Below are 25364 nucleotides of genomic sequence, written 5' to 3'. Positions count from 1 at the left end.
ATTTGCTAATGAGGTGAACATGTACCATGTCAAGTTTAATTAAATATAAGTTGGTTGTGTATACTATAAGAAATGTGAAGAGTCTGGCGTACAAAACCAAAACTTGGGGAGATCTAAATAACACCTTCACATCATACTTTATGAAATGTGAAAGTATTCATGTTCCTAGTGTTTCCAGTCGTGTGACAAATAATTTTGCCTAACAGAGGTCAGCATGACATTAAGGATTATTTAGACATTGGCTAGCATCAGATAATGACTTACAGCATAGGAGACTATGTTAAAGTTGTTGACACTCGTTTAAGTTTTTTTGTAATCAGCCTTTCTGCAACTGGTATTCAATGTATATTCACACATGTACGTTCTGACATCATTGACATCATTGACATCATTGCATCTAGCCACAATTTCAGTTTTTTCACAGAGTCTGACCTTCATTTGTTGGTAGGACTCGAATGAAAAGCAGGAAACAAAACAGGATGTTAATTCAAAATCTGCCTATCAATGAGAACTATTTATACTTACACAGGCATGTTTCACATATATTTGATCTCATGTTCAACAACTAAACATATGCTTCACATTCTCTCTTCCTCAATAACAAGCCCACCATGTAGAATTCCTCCATCGTCTCACTGTCATTGCGCTGCCTCTGGTGCTTTATCATTGGCATATGACTGCTAAGTATCTGCAGTTCAAAGGGTTTCACACAACTGCCTTTGATACAACAGCGCAATGCAGCAAGACAGCATCAGGCCTCAGGAACACCTGGAGAAGTTAGTGTCAGTGTCATGGAGGACAGCAGTTTTTTCTGCAGTTTGTTTTTCACCAATTCTGTATAATCTCCACTAAGTTCACTAGAAGTTGACTAATCCGCTGTAGAGTAAGTGAGCAGTGGCACAGGCATCACACCAATGATCTGCTGTGCAAGCTGAGTGCTGTTGACACCTTCTGTGTCTAAAATACAAGCTGTAGCTGGTCTCCATCACAACCTTACCAAGACATTGTCCAGTGGGTGTGAAGCGGTATCCAGGTTTACACTCGCAGCGGTAGCTTCCTGGCATATTCAGACAGGCTGCATTCTGCTGGCACATGGGTCCATTCTGACACTCATCAATATCTAACAATAACATGGACATACATGTTCAGTCATAGTCAGCTATTGATGAGACTTTTAAAAAACTGTATAAATATAGACAGACTGACTTGATCACAGTATAAAAAAAATGCAATCGTACTTTTTTAGTTCAGCTTCAGTAGAACTTCAGTGTGCACACCTTACCTTCGCAAATCAGCAGCTTGTCATTGTAGATGAAACCAATGGGGCACTCGCACCTGAAGCTGCCAATCATGTTGATGCACACTCCATTCTCACACACTCCTGGGATTTCCCTGCACTCATCAATATCTAGCACACAAGGACAAAACTCAGTGTCAGGATAACAACAAAGCAAATGTTCCTTTCCACTTCAAAACCTTTGAAAAAGAAAACCTACCAATGACCCGTCCTGTGGTGATGTCAATGTAATATCCTGGTCTTTCACTGCCGCATAGGACCACAAAGTCATCTGAATGGACAGTGGACAGAGTTTATAAATGCTCACTTTCCACATAGTTTGTGCTGAGCCATTTGTGTAAAGGACCTCACCAGTACTGGGCACAGGGCACTGTTCACAGGGTTTATTCCACGCACGACCTATGTTGTACGAGCAGCAACACATCTTTTTGGTCATGTTGAATGTCAGCTCTCCATCACATGTCCCGTTGTCAGAGTAAAAGTTTCGGTAGCAGTAGCTCTTCCTCATATCTGTGTGTGTTTATGAGAAACATTGTCAGAACAAAATATCACTGCCTGACATTTAATACCATTTTGTTGTTAGGTAAATTGAGGATGATGCAGGACCCACCCATGCAGTTGTTTCCTCCATTGACCTGCATGTAGTCCACAGGACAGATACAAGTGTAGTTCCCAATAATGTTGTAGCACTGGCCTGGGCCACAAATACCTGGACGTTCACACTCGTTGACATCTGCACAGAGAGAAATTAGTCCATTTTTTGATGAATAACATTCCTTTAGTTAAAATTCTACCTGTAATCTAAAAAAAACTGCATTCAGTTTATAAAAAAATCTAACATGATTAACTTTGGCAAGACATGAAGACTTCCACTTTACTTTTATTTACTTTCATTTCATGGCTACAGTAGCTCTAACTATTATATTGAACAGGAACTTGCAACATTCACATAAGTCAAAAATTTCCAATTTACTTGGTGCACTTTAGTACTTCGGTCCATCCATTATCTATACCGTTTGTCCTGTTAAAGATGGTTGGCGGGCTGGAGCAAATTCCAGTTGTCATTGGGCATAATGCAGGATATATCCCGGACAGTCCAATCACATGTTTCGGTTGGAAACCGTGACCTTATAGATGGGAGGCAAGAGTGCTAACCACTTCACCACCGAGCTGCCCTACCTTTGAAAGTTTGTAATAGCTTTCCTTTTTACATACTGGAAATTCCTTCTCTACCAACATTACTGCCAAATAGCACACACAGTGCTTGTTCGATCCAGCCCAGCTGAACTGTTGATTGACTAGATACATAATGGATGTTCAGGCCTGGACTTAACAGAGCAGACACCCGCTTTTGTTCTCCTGGCCAACAAATACATGCTAATTAAGATGCCGCCAGCCACACGTCATTGTCTAACCCTTAGCTTCCCTCCTCTCCTCTCTGTTCCTTTTCTAAAAACCTTCTCAATTATCTCTTTTTTCCCCTCTATCTTTCATTCCTCTGTCTCTCCCACCCTCTGTCATCTCTGGCCTGTCTACAGGGGACTCAGTGTACTTCCCTGAGGAGAGGGCTGACCACATCAGAGCCTTGCTCCTCTGGACACAGTTAGGCGCTCAGCTGTCTCATCATCCTGACTGAGCTTTGATGGGTTAGCAACAGACGGGAACTAGAGCAGACACATATTGAGCTAAAATGAGCTGCAGTGTTGTTGATAGGACAAAAGGGTCAAGTATTTCTTTGTCTTTTTGCTCTCGGTTCTTTTTTCCCTATCTCTCAATGTTTACTCACTGAAAGAAGACCTCAACGGATGGACTCAATTTCCTTCCCACTAAAACGTCCAAAGGCAAGAGCTAGAGAGTAATAGGTCACCTGTTCGTTCATCCCTCTGTGGGACTGAAGAGAAACATATGTGTATGTGTAATACCTTCACAAACTCTGGTTTCTGTGTTGAGGGCGTAACCTCTGTCACATTCACACTGGAAGCTGCCAAACGTGTTGATACATCGTCCTCCCTGGCACAGGCCTGGCAACTCCTGGCACTCATTAATGTCTGCCAGAAGTGGGAGGGAAAACTTTAGTGACATTATGGGTGGTTGGATGTTGTTGAACTGACTGCAACTGTGATCAAAACCTCACACACAAACCTTCCAAGATGACAGTGATGGGGTTTGGTCTAAAGCCTTCTCCTCCAGGACACAGAGTCTTGTACTCAGCTGTAACACAGAACACCACCAAATCACATTAACCAGAAACAGTGACACATGAATCACAATCAAGGTTGTTTTACTGTAGATTGGACAGCCCTGTTGGTCAGATGGCTGAAAAAGACATTTTCTGGTCACTGACTCGTTTCCTAAGGCTCCGTATTCTGTTTTCTGATCAGCCATCTAAGATCTCAGAGTTATCCACAGAACCCAGTGGACCGGACATGACTGCAGCTACTCAGAATTACAAAGCGAAAAGAAAAAGGTTTTCATCTCGTCATAGGAGCAAATATTTTGAAAAGCACTGGTTGAAAAGTATGAGTCATTCCCTGTAATGTTTTGAACCATCTGTTGGCAATTTCCAAGTAAGTTGCACAAAGCTGTCTCATCTTTACCAGCAACAACAATTACAGCAAACATACTCATCGCATGACAAGAGCAGGCAGCATGCACAGTATGTTGACAGAGCAGGTAATTCACACCTTATCTAGCTTGAGTCACATTTCGGTACATATATCTGCATTTTGTTTTTTTTTAAATGTTACTGCCAATTGAAATGGTAAGACAGAAAAACACTGAATGCAGAGTAATGGAGGCAGATAACAACTGACTGATTTCATTGCTTTACTTTGTACCCCTGAGACAAAAAAAATGAATAAAGGATTTCGTGGGGTTTCAAGGTTATCAAAGTCAACCTTTAATAACTCATAGTTGACATTCAAAGTGGCATTGGTAACTTGAGAATTTTTATTAAAATTAAAGTTAGTATAATAATAGTATTACGTCTACTCATGTCAGAATGCTTAACACTGAGCAACGAAGGTAAACAGCCACAAAATGTTATACAAATTATTATGATGAACTTTCTGTATGATATTTACATCTGGTGTAGTAAGGAAAACATCCATAGCCAGTTTGCTGTGTGTTGACCCAGGTTTGTCATACATTAACACTAACTGGAGGTGTGTTATGTCAATTCTTAGCCTACTATTTGGTTGTATATTTGTGGCTAGACCTTCCTATTCAACTGTCACATTAAAATAAACAGCAAGCAGCAACTGCAAGCAGAATCTTCGTAATGATGGGATGACTCACTCGAGTTAACCGAGGGGCATGATTCACATGGATTTCCCCAGCCCTGGCCCAGAGAGCAGCAGCAGGATGCCTTTGAAACACCAACTCCGATCTCATTGGAGCAGTCTAAGCTCTCTGATGCATCTCCTCGAGAACGAACATCAAGAAAGCAGCTTCCGGAGCGAGTATCTGTAAACACGCACATACACACACAAAGGTGTTCAGGTATACAGTCTAGGCATATTCTATGATACGCTAAACTGTATTTGTGCATACCAATGGTGTGTACAATGTACGTTAGATGTCAGAGCTAAATCTCCTTCTTAGTGTGTTTGTTAGATAAGTGAAAGTGTTCTTTCACTTATCTTTTTTTTGAGAGTTTTAATTGTTTACCACCGTGTGAAATAGGTTACGGTTGATGCTGCCTTACTGGGTGATGTCAGAAATATCTGACCTCCAACATGCATCACACACAGCATAAGAACTTGTTCAGTCTCACCTACACAGCCCACACGAGTGGGGTTGAGTTCAAAGTCTGGTGGACAGTTGCAAAGGTAGTTTCCAGGGATGTTGACACACATTCCATTAATACAGATGGTCGGGTCTGAACATTCATTGATATCTGAGAAATTAAAAAAAAGAAATTGTCAAATAGTTTTGTTTTTTTTTTTTTACAAAGAGGATGGAAGTGATTTTTTCATCTGCATCTTAGGAGGTATGACACATGTCCATCTCTTCACTACAACTGCTATAGTATTACAGTTGTATAGGTTTTCATGAACAGTGCATCACTGTTGACTAGTCTTACCTGTGCAGTTGCCTCCACTCCTGTCCAGTTCATAACCACTGTTACATTCACACCTAAAAAGCCCTGGCACGTTGAGGCAGCGACCATTGACACAGATGTCAGCAAAGCTGCATTCGTCTATATCTGTAAAAAAGTGAGAGAGACAAAGAATTATGAAGATGGGGAAGAGAGAGGGAGAGTGACCCAGCTGTGAGGGATTAGTAGATCATGGGATCATGGTGGAAAATTTGCAGCCTGCAATAGGAAGTGAAGGCTGCTCACCTCTGCTAAAGAATGACAGTTCTGGGGCAAAAAAATGCCCAGACAAATCCAGACACACACACACACACACACACACACACGCATACATGCACGCAAGCACACACACACACTATGAGAGCAGCAGCCAAGGTTGTGAAATTGTGTTCTTCCACATCATTAGACTCTGCACAAGTCATTACTGTCCAGTCCTGCCTGAGCTGAGGAAGGGAGAAATGGACGGGTTATTTCAGGATGTTTGACACATCAGCACTATGAGGTCAGTCTGCTTATTCAATTGAATCCAGAAATGCCTTATCAGTGGAAGCCTGAATTACACTCATCCCTTGGCCATTAATGTTAATACAGGCTATCAGCTTATTACGTCTACAAGCAATGTTACATCAATTTAATACTTTTATTCTATGCAAATGTAACTTCCAAATTAAACTATACCTAAGATATTTACTGTCTTAGGCCTACCTAGGAACACCAAACCTGGACAGTATTTAGGCATGTCATCAAACTAATAAGGTCCCCAAAAAGAAGTTCAGAAGAATAAGTTGGTTTTTAGACCTGTAGACATTTACGTTCACTCAGTAGGATGCGAAAAATAAGAACTTCATTGAGAATGAATGCTGAGTTTGAATGCTGAGTAAACAATAAATGTTTACGTATTGCAAATCTGTATCACTTAAAAAAGTGTAAAATAAGATTAAATTAAAAAACTAAATCTCACTATAAACTGTTATCTACAATTCAAAAAGCCCACATTATCACCACATAAAATAAAGCAACAAGGGGGATTTAACATTGTTTTCCGTCCCTTTGCAATTTTCTCACAAGTCAACCTTAGATTCTAAGCTATTTATTTTCCACGTCCAAAATATTATCTCACAGGTTCATGTGAAGTCACCAAATATTTAGCGTGCCTGTTTCTCCTAAGCAGGATGGCAACCATTCACTAGTGCAGCTTCAAACATTCCTCAAAATAACTTACCAATTCAAGAATCTGACTATTATATTTAGGAATAGCATTGTTACATTGCCTTACCTTCACAGGCCTTGCCATCAGGCGTGGAGATGAAACCCATGTCACATTCACAGCGGAAGCCTCCTGGCAGGTTCAGACAGTGGCCATTTTCACACAGGTTGCCGTTCTCTGCACACTCATCACTGTCTGTAGTGGTGATCACACACACATACAGTCTATAATCACACTGTGCATCCATTTCTGTTTTTAAAAACAACAATGAAGTTTAGGATATTAGTTTTTATGTATGACCTGAGCAGAAGAAACCATCTCCAGAGAACCCCTCCTTGCACACACAGCGATATGAGCCCTGTGTGTTGCGACAGTCGGCGTTACTGTTGCACATATGTGTCCCATTTGAACACTCATCCAGGTCTGAAACGCAACAGAAGCCCAACAGCAGTTACATTTCATGCATGTGGTAACTTCCTAATCTACATGTGTTTTATAGTATTGTCAATAAAGTCTTATGAAAAGACCAAAATTAATAAGATAGTAAGTAAAATATTGTTGACAGATGTTGGTTACACTGACAGTTTATATTAACAGGCTCAATTTGTTGTTGGTTTTTGGAATTTTTGCACCAACTTTGAGCAAAGCTTATGCCATGTCCGAGAAAAAATGGGATTTTCTCACTTCATTTTCCTCGGACACTACATTAAGTGCAACATTCTGAGAATTCTGATGCATTACATTACGCAGATTAATATATACTATTGTTTTAATCTATTGAGCATTTACCTTTGCATTTGATGCCATTGCCAACCCACCCTGGAGCACAGTTGCATTTGAAGCTGCCAGCTGTGTTGGTGCAGGTAGCATGCTGGTCACAGTTATGGGCTCCAATCTCACACTCATTGATATCTGACATGGAGGAAACAAACAAGAAGTCAGGTAAAGAAAAACAGAGACTGCTATGATGGTCTGATGATTTGACTCTCCTTCCTATGGGGTTCTTGGCGCCATGAAGCGAGTTGAGGCTCGGTTTGAAGTGTATAAAAACAGCAGCAGAAGACAACAGCAATAAGTATTTCTGGCTCACTCTCTTCATCCATAGAGCGCTGTATTTCAGAGCAGAATTCACCGAGACATTCTCATGATCTCTAACTCTGACAGTCTTCCTGTGAAGGTTTAATGAGCAAATCCAGAGTCTGGATTTTCATTGTGCAAGTGTGTCCAGAGAGCTATAATAAGCCCAAGAGGGAGAATGATATTATAATGCTAAGGCCTTGTTCTGTCTGCGCTGTCTGCACTAGGATTTCACAGGTTATTTTAGGCAAAGAATTCCTTCTTTAACCTCTACAGTGTCTGTTAATGTCTACAGACACTGCATCTCTGATAGGAGGTTTTTGTAACAGGACATTACAGACCCTCTGTGGTTATTTTTCACCACCCCAGATGTCAAGTTTGGAAATTTAATCTTTCCCAAATATAATTTCTATAAAAATGTGAAACCATGATAATTATATCCGCTGCCAATGGATAAAATATTGAGCTATATAGTAGATAGTGTGGTTATAAACACACCTCTCCGTACAGCATGTGCTAACCAATAGAATGTGACTCTAAATTCTAATAAATGGACAACAGCAATTAATGAGAGCTGTTAAATTAAATAAACTGGCTACTGTTAAAATTCCCTACCCACATAGCTGTTTACATCCTTTAGGGTGTAACCAATACTGATTTCCAATGAAGCAACTAGTGGTGATAAAACACTGTGAATAAGGAAGTGGCTCTTATTTCTCAGGCAATTCTGACACGATTAATTAGGGAACGTGGCAGGATGGAAAAAACCTGTATATAGCTACAACAACGATAGCTAATGGTAGCCAAAACTACTCTGTGAAACGCTGACCAACACAATACCGCCCTGTTGCCTTAAAACACTTTAGTTTTTACACACGTTAAAACAAAACATCTGGTTTGTCATTTTTTACTTTAGTCGTCATTACTAAAAAATGTTAGTTCACATAAAATGTCATTAATTATAATTAAATGTTACTACAGCAGGTATTGTGTGCGCGTGTGTGTCCCTGTACATCAACGAAAGTCTTGTTATGAACTCAATCAAGATGAGACTCATTGGCCAATGAGACACACTTCTCTCTGGGCATCTTTGTGAGGGTAGTAATTGAAAACACTGTCAAATACAGATTAGTGCTGCTGGTTTATAGTGTGCTTGAGGACAGGGTATGGTATATTTACACTACGTTTGATGACAGGGTTAATATGAGGGATGGGAGCAAACAAATCTCCTTGGATTACAGATGGAATTAAAAATCATTTCCCCCAAGCCTTTGATGACAAAGAGAGCACAACACAGACACATTCTCATGTGGCAATGTGAAAAGAAAACAGACCTTTTTGCATGCAAGTAACATTTCAGCGGTCACAGCTGGTGTCAAAGACGAAGCCCGATTTAAATACCCTAATGTTTGACAGAAAAGGGGCCAACAATGATAGAAAAGGACAGCAGAGAATTACACATCTATCCACCTGATTCTCAAGCTGTCTGTCATTTTGTGTACCTGCCTGATTATGTCTCTGTTATCTGTTTGCCTTTCTGTCTTATCTTTCTGCCTGCTCAGTATACAAGTACTGTGTAAATGTCTGCTGCCTTTCTCAAAACACTACAAAACTACAAGATTTTAAGAGAGTGTGACTATCAGATAAAAAACTATCAGATAGAAAATATAAGCCTTGGGTGTCCTAAATAGATTTTCAGTTTTGGGGAAAGATTGTGACGCTTTTTTTTTTTTTTTTTAAAGTTCTATAATCTCACTTGAACCAAAATGATTTGACTGTATTATAATCGGACCAGATCAAGAACCGTACCTAAGTACAATTTTCAGGTCCTTTAGTGTTACTCTTTTAGAAAACTCCACTAGCCTACATTACAGAGGGAGAATTTTACTTTTTATTTCACTTATTTATCAGCTAAAGTGATTTCCACCTTTATCTGATGCTGATAATTAGTCAGTAGGTAATGAAGATCTTTTAATATAATTAATAGAAATATTACTTCTGTATTTTTTCAGCTTTAAAAATTTGTTTGCAGTTTAAAGTTGAAATGTGAAATGATTTCACAACAAATATTTTCTCCTTTTACAAAGTTCAGTTTTACTGGTGTGTACTTACCAAACTAGAAGAACCTTAATGAATGTTTTCATTAATAAGGTTCCAGAAGTCATTCTGTGCTTTAATCTATATATGATATAAACTGAACAAGGACTGAGCATTTAAGATGTCTGCAGAACCATTATTTATATCGAACATTTCAAACCAGCTTTTTAAACTCCACCTCTATAACACTGTCTACACCCAGTCCGAAATTTCAAATACACAAGCAATGGCACAAAAGTGCTAAAGCGTACATATAAATGCTCACTCCCTGCCCCTGAGCTCTGAGTGTTGTCGAATAAAAGAGGAAAAAAACTTTTTTTCACCAACAGCTGGATCAGATCTGGGTTTGAGAGCACCACTCATTAACACTCACACATGCAGGAGGGCTTAGTCCACACATACCAACCTGGTCACATAAGAACATTTTACAGTGACAACTGACTGCATATCCATTTTCTGAGAACATATTGTAATGGAATCTGTTCTAAAATGAGTAGTATTTACTTGTCTGCCTGAGAGGAATTAGCATCTTGACTTCCTGGTATTCTGGGTCTTAAATTCCAAACATGTGAATCAGAATTGTCGGCTTCACTGCAACCCCAGATTTCTCAAAACATGAAAAAATACAGTATGGACATTTTAATTGGATTAGATTGAGTGTGTGTGTGTGTCTGTGTGTGTGTGTGTGTGTGTGCGTGCAGCTGTGTTTGAGTAATATGAGGGAGTAAGTTGGGCGGGGGGATAAATGACCTGTTTATTTGCGTCTGAAGGAAGTGCTGAATCTGATGTGCTGCTGACTGTGAGTCTGACTCAGTTTGATCACAGAACGATGCCAATTAAGATCAATGGGCAAACTCTTAACTAGCCATCATTCCCAAATTCAGTAAGTGGCCCTATAAATCAAACTTGACTTCAGCAAGACGAGAAGCAAGTCCAAACTAGCAAAGAGCTCTACCGGCCGGATGGATATTGTATTTATGTGTTCTGGAGCTGTTACAGGTGATTACGTGCTGCCAAACTCTTCCAACCATCACGTAATGTTTAAATGATCTTAATGAAAGAGCAACAAAGGAATAAACAAAGGTGCAATGTGATGCATACATGTGATGAACGACTACCCCTACTGCTGATGCATGTGTGTGTGCATGTGCACTTCATGCTGTATGTGTGTTTCTGAGTGTGTTTCTCATCAAGTCACACAGGAGCTCTTGAATGAGGCTGAGTTGCGTTAGAGCTGCTTCTGGTTAGCAAGATATTCTCCTTGCATCCTCTCATTTCGCACCTCTGTCCTGCTTACATTCACTGGATTTGACACAACCACACATACACACATACACACACAGACACACGCACACACAAACCTCCCCTTCACTACTTAATCAGCAGCAGCTCTTTTTTTCGACTCACCATCCTTTCACTCCTGTCTACGTTCCTCTTCTGACAGGGCATTTTGTTATTGGTACAAATGTGTGTGTGTGTGTGTTTGTTTGTCTCCCTCACCTGTGCAGCCTGTGGTTCCCTTACGTACAGAGTATCCCAGATCACAGTGGCAGATGAAAGATCCCTTAGTGTTCTCACAATTCCCACTCAGACAGATGTTTTGGTTCAGCTCACACTCATCCACATCTAGACAGGGATAGAAGATCAGAGTGAAATAGAGAAGGAGCAAGAATGTTAATGTGCTGAACGCGACTATAGTAAAAGAAAAGTTTATGACAATGAATAAAACTGAAGTAGCTCATTTGTTGACTCGATCTGACAAACAGGTTTGATAAGATGTAATAAAAGAAGTTGAGTCACCCAAAAATTACATCATGAACTATACCAAGGCTTTAAAATATGTTTACTCTTAATAAATACAGCAATTAGAGAGTATGTGTTTGCGTAGAACCATTCAGTAGTCCTTACATCACTGGTGTCAGGGTTTTGTTTTCTCACTCAGTGGAACCAGACGTCTAAATGTCATGCATTCCTCCGTGCTCAACCAAACTAACACAATGTTCACTCTCTTATAAATCAACAACAACAAAACACTCAATTCTCTTATGCAGAGGCTTAGAGACTGGAGTCATTAAGTCTTATTCTCATGACTCATCTTGGATAACCTTTAAGACGATCATTACATTGTTTTAGTAAATCTCTGAGAAACCCCTGGATTTAATAAGTGCAGAGAATTTTTTATTTTGGGCATAAAACATGCATCCGTTACCCAGACAAGTCTTCATATCCTCAGAAGACATGAAGCCGTCAAAGCACAGACACTGGTACGTCCCTGGAATGTTGGTACACTGGCCTCCATCACAGATGTCTGGGCTCTCCTCACACTCATCAATGTCTAAAAATTGAAGACAAATGGAAAATCATCAAGCCAATATCACCAGACAAGGTCTGGAGGAAAGAAAATCCTGTTAAACAGACGTGAATACTAATTTATTAATTAGCATACAGTTTCTAAAAGGGTTAGAGCAGAGCAGAATACAAGGCTACACTAATACTGGTGTGCTTTTTCACCCAAAAATCAATAATGTCAGTTCAGGATAGAGCTTGCCAAAAAAGTAAACTATGCTTTGTAACAGAAAAGCAATTTTCAGCTCTTTTTTTGGAAAGATTTCCCATAAAACAGCATCTTGGCCAGTAAGGATTCATTGTTACCTGGTAATACTTCAGATTTAGTCTTAACTTTGTTTTTTGTTTTTTAAATCAGTGTATGTTTCTTGTGCCAACATGTGGCAGGCAAATTACAGAAGTTTTGCTCTATTAAATGAAATATGTTTATTGATATGCTGCTTTATTTCTAGTCCTAACTAAGGTCTATCCAACACAACCTTTGAAATATCTTTGTCCTGCTACTGTATATGTGCAATGTATAGAAAACCCGACATGTAAAACTAACGAGCAAAAATACAGGAGAATTGTAGAATCATAAGCGACAAATGTTTGACAGGATGACTGACAGGATAAACAGCTATTTACCAGTGCAGCTTCTCAGATCAGGCATCAGGGCATATCCACTGTAGCAGCTACACTCATAGCTACCCTCTGAGTTGGTGCAGAAAGTCTCGCATCCTCCGTTCTCAATTGTACACTCGTCGATGTCTGAGAGGAAGAAAAACACACTGTCACATACTGATAGCAAAAAAAAAAAGTCTGTTTGTAAAGAACCAGTCATACGTTCAGTACCCACCAACACACTCCACTCTGTTCTCAGTGGATTTGTATCCTGTATTACAGGTACACTGGTAGCGGCCGATCATATTGACACACTGACCGTTCCTGCACAGCCTGTCGCTCAACTCACATTCATTGATATCTGTGACAGAACAGAGAAATTAATACATTTTAGACTGATAGAAAAAAAAGAAAATCTTTATCAGTATAAGTTCATGTTTGCATGTGGGGAAACTACAAACAAACATTGAGAAACAGTCCCAACCCGCAAAATGCAGTTTAATATAATATATTTTATATTTTTTTATATATATATATAATTTATTTATTTATTTTTAAAATATATTATATTATATTGTCCCGTGAGTTCAGGGTCACCACAGCGGATCATTGTCCGCATGTTGATTTGGCACAGTTTTTACTCCGGATGCCCTTCCTGATATGATTTTTATAATTTAGAAAAGACTGAAAACTTTGGAACCAGCCGTTGTTTATTCTGTTGGTTTAAGATGATTTAAGAGTATTATAATTTTCTGTCCATTGATCAAATTATTAACTGACTAATCATTTCATCTGTACACGTGAATATAGCACCAAATGTGTGCATGAATTATTCAAGTGAGAACCTGCCTGGGGCAAGTAGACTACAGAAGAGAACATCAATCAGTGTTCATTTAAAAACTGTGACAGATAATCCCTTATAGAGCAGTATGGTAATGAAAAAGACCTTTCAAACAATGAATCTGACATCATTAGGCAATTTCATCTGAAATTTGTTATGTAACTGTTTATTATCATTCTCATCTTAGCACTTCAGCAGAAATAATAAAGACCATTGTCTCAGAACAGATGAAATGGGCAGATTACAGTAATGCTTGTTTTTGCTTCGGGTGGTAATAAAGAAAATAAATGAGCTTAAGGAGCCATGACTGAACATTGGGTCATGGACAGAAACCTTCACAAACTGTATTAGGTCATCACAATGACTTCTTGTGAATAATGCATGATCAGCTCAATGATATAATCTAAACATCGGAGTTAGGAAACGATAAAAAAGACCTGCTCTTCTCTTGTTCTTGTACAGAGATGGTACTGCAACAACTTTTAAGTTTCAAGTATCTAAAATATGGAAGATGCTAATGACAGAGCTAAGATCCTGTGTGACTTCCAGATACAGACTGACAAACTAGTAATGGTCAACAAACCAGACATAGTGGAGGACTATCTAAAGAACCCTGAAAAAAACACTTCTGGTTAAAAGTACACAATAAATGGTTTCATAAACTGTAAAAGCTACACAAACAAAGGGTAGTTGTTAATCTAAAAATGAAAAAGTACAAAAAAAAAGTAAATTTTAAAGGCAACATAAAAGTTGTTGCTTCTTGATGTCTAAAGTTGATGTCAATCCATCTCTTTAACTCCCAAACAGAGCTCCAATTACCCCAGAGAGCCCAAACAGGGGAGGATGATCTAAAGCTCCCTGGTCATGTAAAACTTAGTGACAACATGTCCAATCTTCTTCTCACCCTTTTGTCTTTCTATCATCATTAGAAAAACTCAGTTTGGAGAGGAAGAATTAGCTTGAACTTCCTCTCTGATGACTCACCTAAACAGGCCGACTTATCGGGTGCGATCTCGTGTCCATCAGGGCATAGACACTGGAAGCTGCCCTCCGTGTTAATACAATCACCCCCACGGCAGAGCAGAGGGTTCCTCTCACACTCATCGATGTCTGAAAAAGAACACGACCATGTACAGAACAAACAGACACAAGACATTTAGTGTTAGAGTTCATCAAACTTGGACTGGTCTCTGAAAATAGTTGCTTCCCCTTTTCCAGTTTTTTATTTACACTCAAGCTGTGTTTCCAGTTCATGTGTGAGCCCTGATGGTCTCTGGCAATTTTGCTAGTTGTGCTTCAACTTTGTTAACCTATGTCCTGCAAATTACTTCAGTTTAGGAGAGTGGGAATGGAACTTGATTCAGGAAGCTGTCCCACGGCTGGCAGTGATGTTAAGAACTGAGATTGACAGTAAGAAAAATAAAGAGTTAAGAGTTATTTTTGTTAGCCTGTGAGCCCTGTCAAAACCAACAGCTTATGATTTCAGCCCTGCCCGCATTACGTCCAGTCACCACTGTTTTTCTTGCCGCAGCGTGCAAGTAAATTTTGTCTCAACAATTTTAGTCTAATGCTGACTTCAGGCCAACGAAAGTACTGAAACTGTCCACTGTGTGAGTGTCATTTCTCCTAAAAACAGCATCTACTGTATGGCGAACCAGAACAGAAATACAGAGCATTAAGTATATTCACAGATGGCAGATCATTAGGACAGGCTGCATATAAAAAATGTAGCTGGACAACCGATTGTGGGCCCCTCACATGCAGGTCAAGTGTGTAATAAAGAACAATTATCATTAAGACTCTGTGGAGCACTTTTGCAAAGTGATTGTGACAAAGCTTGGGCCACACATACTAGACCCGCTTAATTTAACTCTCCATCCCATCCATGCATGCACATTCACACACACATAGAGTACATATAAATGTACACAGCCTGCAAATTTTAGATTACATCAACCATTTAAACAGTGAGTTCGAGCTCTGGCATGTTAGCCTAAACACCTCATCCAGAGCTTATGGCACGGGAAGGAGCACGGCGGAGGTTTGGTTGTGACTGGTACTAAAGTTCTGTGGCAATTCTTCCCTGCTCTGTAGTTGGAGACATTTAGTAGTTGGCAAAACTCGTAACTCTCAGATTCTGCAAGTTTAGCAGGCGGTTTGAGAGAGCTCTCAGTCATGTCCTCACAGACTAAGATATCGCATAGGAAAACGTTTTGAGCCAAATCGTAAAAAGCTAAAGATGAAACTTGTGTGTATTTTTAGTAGTGTTTGGATTTGGAGGATTCTTACCCATGCAGTTTTTCATCATCATGAAGCCACTTTCATAACCTTCAAAGCACTCGCATTCAAAATCTCCTGGTGTGTTCACACACCTGCCCTGTCCACACAGGTCTGGAGAGATGCGGCACTCGTCAATGTCTACAGGAAAAGGGATTAAACAAAATTCAGCAACATTAAACATTCCTTCAAATCAACTGTTTAAATGTGAAGAGTAATGAAAAACGTGGCAAACGTTTTTGTCAACACAGACCAATAGTAAAAACAGCTTGGCCGAGATAAAAAATATAAATGTTAGTTTAACAGCATAAACGCACACACTGTTTAGCAAAGGTTTAATATAGTAAATGAAACAGAGACTGACTTAAAAGATGAATTTAAACATGATTTAGGGAGCAGATTCTTTAAGGTGATTTTCCCAAAGTCTAAATCAAAAGGCCCCAGTCATTTTGATTTTAATGCACATTTTAAAACACTCAACACAAAGGCTTGGGATGTGATCTCACTCCTGAGTTTAAAATGTCCCAGATATCTTTGACAACTAGAAGCCTATAAATTATTTCAGAATAAAGTAATGGCACTGGCACTTAAACCTTAAATGATCTGTGCACATTTCAACAGAGCAGGATTGTCGCTAACCATGCTACAGGGACCAGCTCCAACAAGCCCAGAGCAGCCAGGCTCCCATTAGACTGAATGATTTGGATGTAGGCAATGTCTTTAAACCACTTTAATGTAATTAGTGTTGGCAAAGGGGAAAGAAAGGGGGACTGATGAAGTAGGGCTAGACTTGTAAGATATAAGGAAGCTGCAATAAATGATGTGAAGCAAACATTCCATAAAAATAAAAGCTTGATATATGTCGGCTGCTACATTGTTGGCAACATGTGTGCTGCTTACTGAGAAGATTCAAATTCAAAAAAGGCAACAATGGTACAGTGGATTAACCATTGTGGCATTTAATAAGTATTTCCATGACCAAGTCTTTCTGCGTATGCAACTATTCAATTAATAAATGACTTGTTTAGTTTACAAAATGTTGATCAAACATGGCACATGTTCCCACAACCATGCATACCTTATAAATCAGAGAAAAGCTTGAAATACTCACATTTGTGAAGCAAATTTTTTCATTTGACATTTTCACCAAAATGAAATTGTTGATTAATGTCTTTGATGACTAACTGAATGAGCAATTACGATAACTTCTTCAGTACCACTCACCAGTGCAGTTCCTCTCATCGGAGTCCAGAGCGTAGCCATTATCACAGCGACAACGGAAGCTGCCGATGGTGTTTCTGCACCTCCCGTTAGAGCAAAGGGTGTTGATCATCCTGCATTCATTTATATCTAGGGTATAGAGAAGATGAAGACAGGTGAGAGGACTGTTGAAAGTACTAGTGTAGTTTGCAGCCTGTGTGGATGGTACAATACCTTTGAGAAAGGGTCTGCCATTGATGAAGTCACCCCTATGTGAAAAGCCTGGGCCCCGAGGACAGAGCTGGGCATATTCTGGAGTGCCTTTTTCTGGACATTCGTCACATTCAGGGCCCCAGGCCACACCGACTGAGCAGCAGCAGGCATCCACGCGATGTCTGCCTTGGATGGGAGCACCACAGCGTTCATCCTCATGGGTGAGGTAACACTGCTCTGTACGCAGGTCTGGAAGACACACATTTTACAAAATTTCAAAATTTGATTGAAATTTCAAAATTTCTATGGAAAAATATAGTAGTTGAGTGCGCTAGATTATCATGTTCAAATCATCATAGTTTGACTATTATTATAGTATATTACGTATAACATCACAATAAAGAGTACCCACCAATGCATGTTCTGCCACTGACATCAACAGTCATTCCTGGGGGGCACTGGCAGAAAAAGGAGCCTGGTGTGTTGATACATTTGCCATTGACACACACTCCAGGAAAGACCTGACACTCATCCACATCTAAGAGTCAGCAGGAAAAAAACAGACGCAGTGTTTTACACTCCAATGAAATGAAAGACCTTCCAGCTCTATTTGGAATCAAAACAGACCTTACCTTCACAGACATTTCCTCTCACTCTAGCAAAGCCTTTGGTACAGATTGGATCTGACAAAATAGGGCACATAATACAATGTCAGTATGTGAAGTTTGTCGTAAAATCAGAAAGTGGTTTATTAAAATGTGCAAATTGATCATTTCACCTTTTTCACATTTGGCACAAGGGCTATTCCAGGCTTCCCCCAGCGTGGCACAGCAGTGGGACTTTAGTGTAGCCCCGTTAATGTTGACTTCACAGCGATTATTGACTATCTTTAGCCAGCAGGTGCTCTTAGTAGTCTCTGTTTTTGACACAATCCTTATAGTTACTAGACAATCGGTTATAAGAAACTAAGAAACATGTGGGTCAACACAGACCGGTTTGGTACTTTCTTATTTCATTATATTGCAATCGATGCGAAAGGTTTGTGATCAGTTATTTAATCAATCTCCTTAGCACTTGTGAATTAAATTGTGTGCTGATCGGCTTCTTAGTGGTCAACCCGTTTCTCCATGCTTCACTAGGCTCATCTCTTTTTTTAGTAATCGTATCAAATCCAAACAACACAATGCTTACCTATACACTCCAGACCAGAGCTGTCCAGCGAACTGCCCAATGAACACAAACACGCAAAGGACCCTCGGCTGTTCATACAATCTCCATTAATACATGGACTAGAGACACACTCATCTACATCTGTAAAGAAAGATCAACTCTTATCAACCCAACATAGCAGACATACAGTAGTAAATGCATTGATGTAATGACATTTTACTATGCAAATGAATTAATGAGTCTCTGACCCTCGCAGATGTCTGTTTCAGTGTCAAAGAGGTATCCTTTGGGACACTGACAAGAGAAGCTGCCTGGTGTGTTCCTGCACAGACCGTTTTCACACAGCATTCTGTTGTTCATGCACTCATCGATATCTGAAGAAAAACACGACAAGTGACATGATGACTTCCCCAACAATGGCTTTCGTTATTAAGGCTGAGTACTTCAATTTTACAAGAAGAAGAGGGCATCATAGAGTAGTTCACCTACCGACACAGTTTTTGCCTGTTAGGTCTACCTCAAAGCCTGCGTTGCAGGTGCATTTGTATGTCCTCAGCATATTCTCACACACTCCGTTCTGACAGATGTCGGGGTCGAGGGCACACTCGTTAATATCTAAAAAGGCAAAGGATAAAAAGTTGACAACATTAGAGAATGAGAAAAATCTTTGTGTGGTTTTAATACCACTGAACTTAGATAAGCTTGTGCACATTACCTCTTCTATCACCAGATGTGCCTATGCCATTGGGGCACAATGCCAGGAACTCAGCTGCAAAAAAAGCACAAATGTTACTGTTTGGTTGATAAAAGAAGAAATAAAAGTTTTTGAAAATATTGCATTTGCTAAAATCCAAGAAATTGTAAAGCAAGACATTTAATACTATGTCATTATCCATGTCAAGGATTTCTCATTTAGTCTACTTGTATATAAAGCCATCTTTTTAATGTGGTGCAGCGCTGGCAACTTTTGATACAGAAACTTTAATAGGCAGGACTAATGAGAAGTGATTGGAAGATGTGTGTGTGTGTGTGTGTAGAGGCTGTCAGTATTTCCCAGCTCTTTGCACCCCTGTCAAATAGCTTTAATCACTGCAATTCTGTCATTTATCATATTCAAGCTGAACTGTCAAAGAAAATGAAGCATTTGGTCAGGTTACCCTGACACTGACAGGTGTGTTTTGAATTAAACACAAGCTGTGATTGTCTGTCAGTAGGTCAGTCAGCAGGAGGTGGCTCCATATGTGTAAAGGGTGGAGTGATTTGAATACCCATACCAGAACTTTGTGGTGGGCAGGGTTGGCAGGGCTCTCCATAGGCGTACTCAGTGCTGGCACAACAGCACTCCGACTTGGTCACAGCTCCAAATAAAGGCCTAACACACTGCCCGCGCTTGTAGCCACCATAACACGAACTGCGCATATGTGTGTCTGTTTGGGGCAAAACAAGACAGAGTGTATGAGAAACACATTAGGCAAGAGATCTGGAAAGTAGCATGAGACAGAGAGAAAGACACAGAAAGTGAGACAAGAGTCTGTGGTTCCAATAAACAACAACACTGGCAAAACAAATGGTTGTTCTCTTTCCATAATATCCAGGGATTTGAAGCATTCTCTTGCTCTGATATCATCCTGACGAAAACTCACCCAGACCCAACAACAGCATTTCGACACTTCCCACACAATACACAAAGACATGTCATTTTGAAAAATGTGGGAATGTTGATAATAGGACCCAAACAGGTCTGATCTGTAAGTGCCAGTTCAGGGAGGAGGCAGGGAAACATTTATCAATATCAAATCTATTGATAATGAACTTCCAGTTGCAATAAGTCTGACACAGAGGGACAGATGCCAAACAGAAGAAGAAGGTTTTCACTTTGTCTTTGGTAACTTCTTAAGAAAAAAAATGCAAGGCTACCCTAAAAATAGCATTCATTTTTAACGAGATTTGTGTGAGATTACTCTTTGCTGTAGTTTTCTAAATGAGCTCATAAATATCTATGGAAACAAAACTACATATAAATTTACTCACCAACACAGACTCGTCCATCCAGGCCCACTGCCATTCCCGCCATACAGTCACAGCGGAAAGATCCCTCCGTGTTGACGCAGTGGCCATTCATGCACATGCCTGGAGTTTCACACTCATCAATGTCTAGAAACAGAAACAACAAAATAAGTACTTTCTACACGTCCACTAGATTTATGTGTGAGAGGCTAGATTATATTACAAATCCACCAATTTTCCGCTAAAATATTGTTTATGAAAGTATTAAGGTACTTAACTCTTTAAAAATGCAACCAAAAGTTTCAGGTTTATGTCCTCAATTGAGAGAACATTCTCTACCTTCCCCTTGATCCCATCAAGTGTATTAAAATAATTATAATAATGAGCATAAACAATGATGTGGCATGCATGCACAACTTCGTGTTTATGTGTGTGTGTGAGCTGTGTGGGTGTGTAAGAAGACACACTGGCACGGGGCCCCTTTAGACTACACATTTCATTAATGACTGCTCTGTTATTTATTTATTCTGCTGTGACTTCACCAGGTCAGTGTCTCTGAGATCACAAGTTGGTTTCTGAAAGCATGGGCTTTTGTTGGCTACTTGGAGATATATGGTATTACTTTTCAATATTACATTTAATACCATCTGTTTAATGTTCCATATAGCATCAGACAGTGCCATCCATAAGAAACTAGTCTACTGGTTGTCCTACTCATGCGTATGGTTATGTGTTTTATCAGTTTTCAGTCTCTTTACTTTTTGCACAGAATAAGTTTAGGGAGGACTTTCTGCTATAATCTCCAAATAGGTGGGCCCCAGCTATCCACATGTCCAGCTGGCCTGCCAAGGATGCTGAGGGATTTTTCCAAGGCTTTTGGGGGATTTTTTCCCTGTGTGCTAAGACTCACATAATAGAACTGCTAACATGCCAGAGGTGTGTCCACCTTCCAAGCTAGCTAAAAATGCATGTCAAAATAACAACGGACTCAAATCTGGTACAATCTGGTGCTTAAGCCACAGAACGTGAGAACGCAGAGATGTCATTTTAAGAGCCGTTTGCGGAGCTTTTGACAAACACACCTACACACATGCGTCCACTGCTGTCAAGCAAGTATCCAGGTTTACAGATGCACTTGAAGGTACCATCTTCATTGATACACATTCCATTAAGGCAGATGTTCCTGAACAGACACTCATCATGGTCTGTGGATGAACAGAAAAAGTTGGTAAACTGATGAGCATTTAGGACAGATGCAGTTTGCTGATGGATTAACAACAAATTTAATATATTTTATGTTATCACTGAACTACACAATACAGAATAAACTCCATTTTCATTTAATTCAGTCTGTCTTGACAAGACTTTCACTGAACAAGCTTGGTTTAATAAAGGTATACTGTTTCTTTTAAGCAATGCAAGGCCAATCAAAAATTGTTTTCAAAACCCCCTTGGTACATTCAAGAACACATATGACAGCTGATAAATCACTGCCAAATCACTTGTGAGCAGTTTAAGTAAGAGAAAATCAAGTCCAGAATACAAATATTAAGCAAACACAGGAATCAGGAAATTTGGACGAAAAATTTGCTTTTGATTTGCCAACTGTTTAATATTAGATGTAGGAGCATTCTCAAACAGAACAGGGAGAATGTTCTATTCATCCCATGTCTAAAACTTTATTGCCATGTGTCAAAAATATTATTTGGCAAGAACAAGGCATACCTGGCCCTTGCCAGCATACCCAGGGTATGTTGGATGAGAACTAATTTGTACAACTTTTTGTCTGACTTTGTTTTTTTTCCCATGTGTTATTGGCAATAGTGTTTAAGGCTGGAATGAAAAGTTATTAAAGAGAGGATGGAGGCATAGCATCATGTAATAAAAACAGATCTCCAATCTGTCAGTATTTTCAGGGTTTCATTAATTTGTTCATATGACAAGTGACAGAAAAAGCTGTTTTACAAATACAAAGCAGCCTGGAGAGAAAGGTCAAAGGTCAAATCCTGAGTTCTCTCTCTCTCTAACCTCGCCATCCCATCCTTACGCCCACCCAACTAAAGCACATAGTGGATTTGACTGTGGGATCATCAGTTTCATAACATTTAAAAAATGTCAGCCTCAGCCCAACTCCTTAATCGAAAGTGGGAAGAGAGTGTATCTTTATCTACTACCTTTGCAAAGCCTCTAGTTTTAAAGATTTACAGCAAACTACAATAAACAGAAACAAATGAAAACCCTTAGGGTTAGAAGTAAAAACAACAAGGATTCATTTGTACAAAAGGTTGGTACCAATTTAAAATGTACAGATTTTGAAGTTAATGGGCTTAAACACACAAAACCACCAGCATGATCATTTAAAATCCCGTCTTTTGTGGTACATGTCTCCAGCCAGCACTGGTATTAAATCACCAGCTCCAACAGATCCATGGTCCATTAAACATAAACATTACTCATACTGAGGTTGTTACAGGGAACCACCCTTTAAAATGCCTCTACTACATAAATGCACATGTCAGAAACTGACAGACCTTTACAGTTTTTGCCATCTTCTGTAATTTCAAATCCAGCATTGCAGACACAGTGGAAGCTGCCCTCTGTGTTCACACATCGCCCGTTGTTGCAGATACGACCATTGGCCACGCATTCATCCAGATCTGGCACAAACAAACAGACATTACATTTAACACATACACCCACTGAAAGTGTACGTGTGTGTTTTTGTGTTTGTGTTTGTCTATGTGTGTAACCTCGGCACTCTGTCCTTGTTGCAGTTGACTGGAATCCAGCAGGACACTGACAGATGTAAGATCCAGGGGTGTTCACACATTCTCCATGTACACATGGGTTTCCCTCACATTCATCCTTATCTAAAGAGCAAGCATAAAGCTCAGTAATTTTATTCACCTTCATGTGATTTGAGGAAACTTAGTTCACCCTTGAAAACTTACCGATGCACTCTCCCCTTGCATCCAACCTGAAACCCATGTTGCACTCACAGCGATATCCGATGCCTGGCATGGGGATGCACCTGCCATTCAGGCAGAGGTTGCGGTAGGCTTGGCACATGTTGGTGATATTCTGGGTTTGGATAATACTAGGACCTGATGGGAACATTTACACAAACACATCATCAATAACCATTAAAACATATGCGGTAATGAAAAAAAAATCCCCTGAATCTGCTTTGTTCAGTACAAAGTTGTCTGGAAGACTAGACGAAATTTAGTTTGACACCTTAATTGTAGGAATAATTATGTGCCATGCTGATGTACTAATGTATAAGAGTCCAAATTAATATGTACTGCAAAATAAACATGTTAGCTGTCTGCAAAAGCAAAATGTCATTTATAATACATGTGCACTTAAGTATTAGTTTTGAGGATCTACTGTACTATTATTGTCATCAAGATAAAAAAATATGCTGAGCATTTAACATTACTGGACTGAAAACATGAGAATATTTTCTTTTTGGATTGGACATACCTAACGAAACAAGCAGCACTTTGTCATTACACAATACACATCTTGAGAGTTTTACATTATTAATATAAAGCCCCTTGGCTGAAGCATGTGGTTTTTTGAAGCTCATAACTGACATTTTAACGTCAGTGGAAGATGGGGTATTACACTCCCACTGACTTAGAACAGAAGTGTGAGTTATAGGCAATTGATAGCATGCATCAACTTGATTTTATGAGTGAAAGCTTGTCAAAGTAGGAGCTTACCTGGTGGAGGTGGCTGTATAGGTAAATGTATTGGATCTTGTCCTGGGGCTGGTCTTGGGACATGAATGGGAATATGAGGAGGTACTTGGCCAGGAACATGCCCAGGAATTGTACCAGGATATGGAACTGGGTAGATTCCAGGTAGGTCAGGGCCCCCTGGAACACCAGGTATCACCACTGCACCATTCCCATCTGGTATGTGGAAGCACAGTTTCTGGAACTCATCTAAAAATGACGTATGAAAAATAACACGAGGTTAGCTCAGTGTCTCTTGTTGAGAGATGGAGACCCAAAGAAGAGAACAATAACTTTAAAGCCAAGTGATGAAGAGTCACCCCACCTGTTCCACGAATGGGGCACATCTCAGGAGTGGACCCATCAGACCAGCAGCGTCCACTGTCACAGCAGCACTGCATTTTGGTCAACAACTGTGAGTTTTGGTTGGCACAGCGCCCATTCAACAGGCTACCATAGCAATACCCACCACGAGCATCTGTGGGAAACAACCCAGCATGAAGTCAGTCAAGCCAACCGTGCCAGATGGAACATGGCATGTGTTGTCTGCATTTTGAGTAAACTGGCAGGAGTACAATCAAAAAGTAGTCATTGTTGCTTCAGATTTTCCGTCATTTGGAGGAAAGAAACCACTTCAAACAGTCGTCACTTCCTATTTAAGACAACCTTTTCTACATCCTGCAGTTTCTTGGACTGTGAACCAGCATGACTAACACTCATGTTCCCTAATAACTCAAAAATATATCATGTGTTGTTTCACACCAGCCAATTCAGCACACTAACATGGAGAAACCATCCATGGTTGCTTGGTTAAGTTCAACAAGATGTGAGGCAAGCGTTGATTTGGTTGAACAAAAAACACTTTGGCCCTGAAGGGGCTAGAGTTGTTAATGTTTGAGTGTTGTTGCATGGGAAACAGACTGAAATGTTTGGCGCAATAGTTTTCTGGGGACTCAGACATTCCTTCCTCACAAACATCCTCTCCTGTTGGGTAAAGTGATCATGTGTGCAGAAACCTGTGTCTGTACACATGTGAGTTCTGTACAGTATGTGTCAAACTGAAATTTCAAGCCTTACAGATGTGTATGTGTGTGTGTGTGTCTGTGTGTGTGTGCACAATGTTACCAACAAACAAATGTCCCCCTTAGTTTAAAGAAAATAAAGCTAATTGTTGGTAAACTAGAACT

The 25364-nt window shown here is 39.8% G+C and overlaps 1 protein-coding gene across 3 annotated transcripts in view; it reads right to left on the bottom strand.

The window, feature by feature from the left end:
• Nucleotides 1-25364, bottom strand: part of fbn1 (fibrillin 1) — a 52079-nt gene that overhangs the window by 13632 nt on the left and 13083 nt on the right. For 2 of the 3 annotated variants that reach the window (XM_067495917.1, XM_067495916.1), the window contains exons 10-45: nt 24503-24655; nt 24163-24387; nt 23386-23538; nt 23185-23304; nt 22966-23091; nt 21517-21639; nt 20459-20581; nt 19702-19854; nt 19143-19196; nt 18917-19042; nt 18676-18801; nt 18449-18568; nt 18036-18173; nt 17890-17940; nt 17670-17795; nt 17279-17506; nt 17069-17194; nt 15857-15985; nt 14552-14677; nt 12962-13087; nt 12751-12873; nt 11987-12112; nt 11278-11403; nt 7393-7515; nt 6904-7026; nt 6673-6798; nt 5382-5504; nt 5073-5195; nt 4595-4762; nt 3440-3508; nt 3220-3345; nt 1908-2030; nt 1649-1807; nt 1497-1568; nt 1283-1408; nt 998-1120 (exon numbers count right to left, since the gene is read on the bottom strand). In XM_067495917.1, the coding sequence (XP_067352018.1) occupies nt 998-1120; nt 1283-1408; nt 1497-1568; nt 1649-1807; nt 1908-2030; nt 3220-3345; nt 3440-3508; nt 4595-4762; nt 5073-5195; nt 5382-5504; nt 6673-6798; nt 6904-7026; nt 7393-7515; nt 11278-11403; nt 11987-12112; nt 12751-12873; nt 12962-13087; nt 14552-14677; nt 15857-15985; nt 17069-17194; nt 17279-17506; nt 17670-17795; nt 17890-17940; nt 18036-18173; nt 18449-18568; nt 18676-18801; nt 18917-19042; nt 19143-19196; nt 19702-19854; nt 20459-20581; nt 21517-21639; nt 22966-23091; nt 23185-23304; nt 23386-23538; nt 24163-24387; nt 24503-24655 (4611 nt within the window). Of the gene's footprint in view, nt 1-997; nt 1121-1282; nt 1409-1496; nt 1569-1648; nt 1808-1907; nt 2031-3219; nt 3346-3439; nt 3509-4594; nt 4763-5072; nt 5196-5381; nt 5505-6672; nt 6799-6903; nt 7027-7392; nt 7516-11277; nt 11404-11986; nt 12113-12750; nt 12874-12961; nt 13088-14551; nt 14678-14826; nt 14966-15856; nt 15986-17068; nt 17195-17278; nt 17507-17669; nt 17796-17889; nt 17941-18035; nt 18174-18448; nt 18569-18675; nt 18802-18916; nt 19043-19142; nt 19197-19701; nt 19855-20458; nt 20582-21516; nt 21640-22965; nt 23092-23184; nt 23305-23385; nt 23539-24162; nt 24388-24502; nt 24656-25364 lie in introns of those variants that run through there. The other variant, XM_067495918.1, reaches the window with a different exon arrangement.

The sequence above is a fragment of the Channa argus genome, chromosome 2 (assembly GCF_033026475.1).
Source record: "Channa argus isolate prfri chromosome 2, Channa argus male v1.0, whole genome shotgun sequence".
NCBI lineage: Eukaryota > Metazoa > Chordata > Actinopteri > Anabantiformes > Channidae > Channa > Channa argus.
This window is presented reverse-complemented; position numbering and strand designations above follow the sequence as displayed.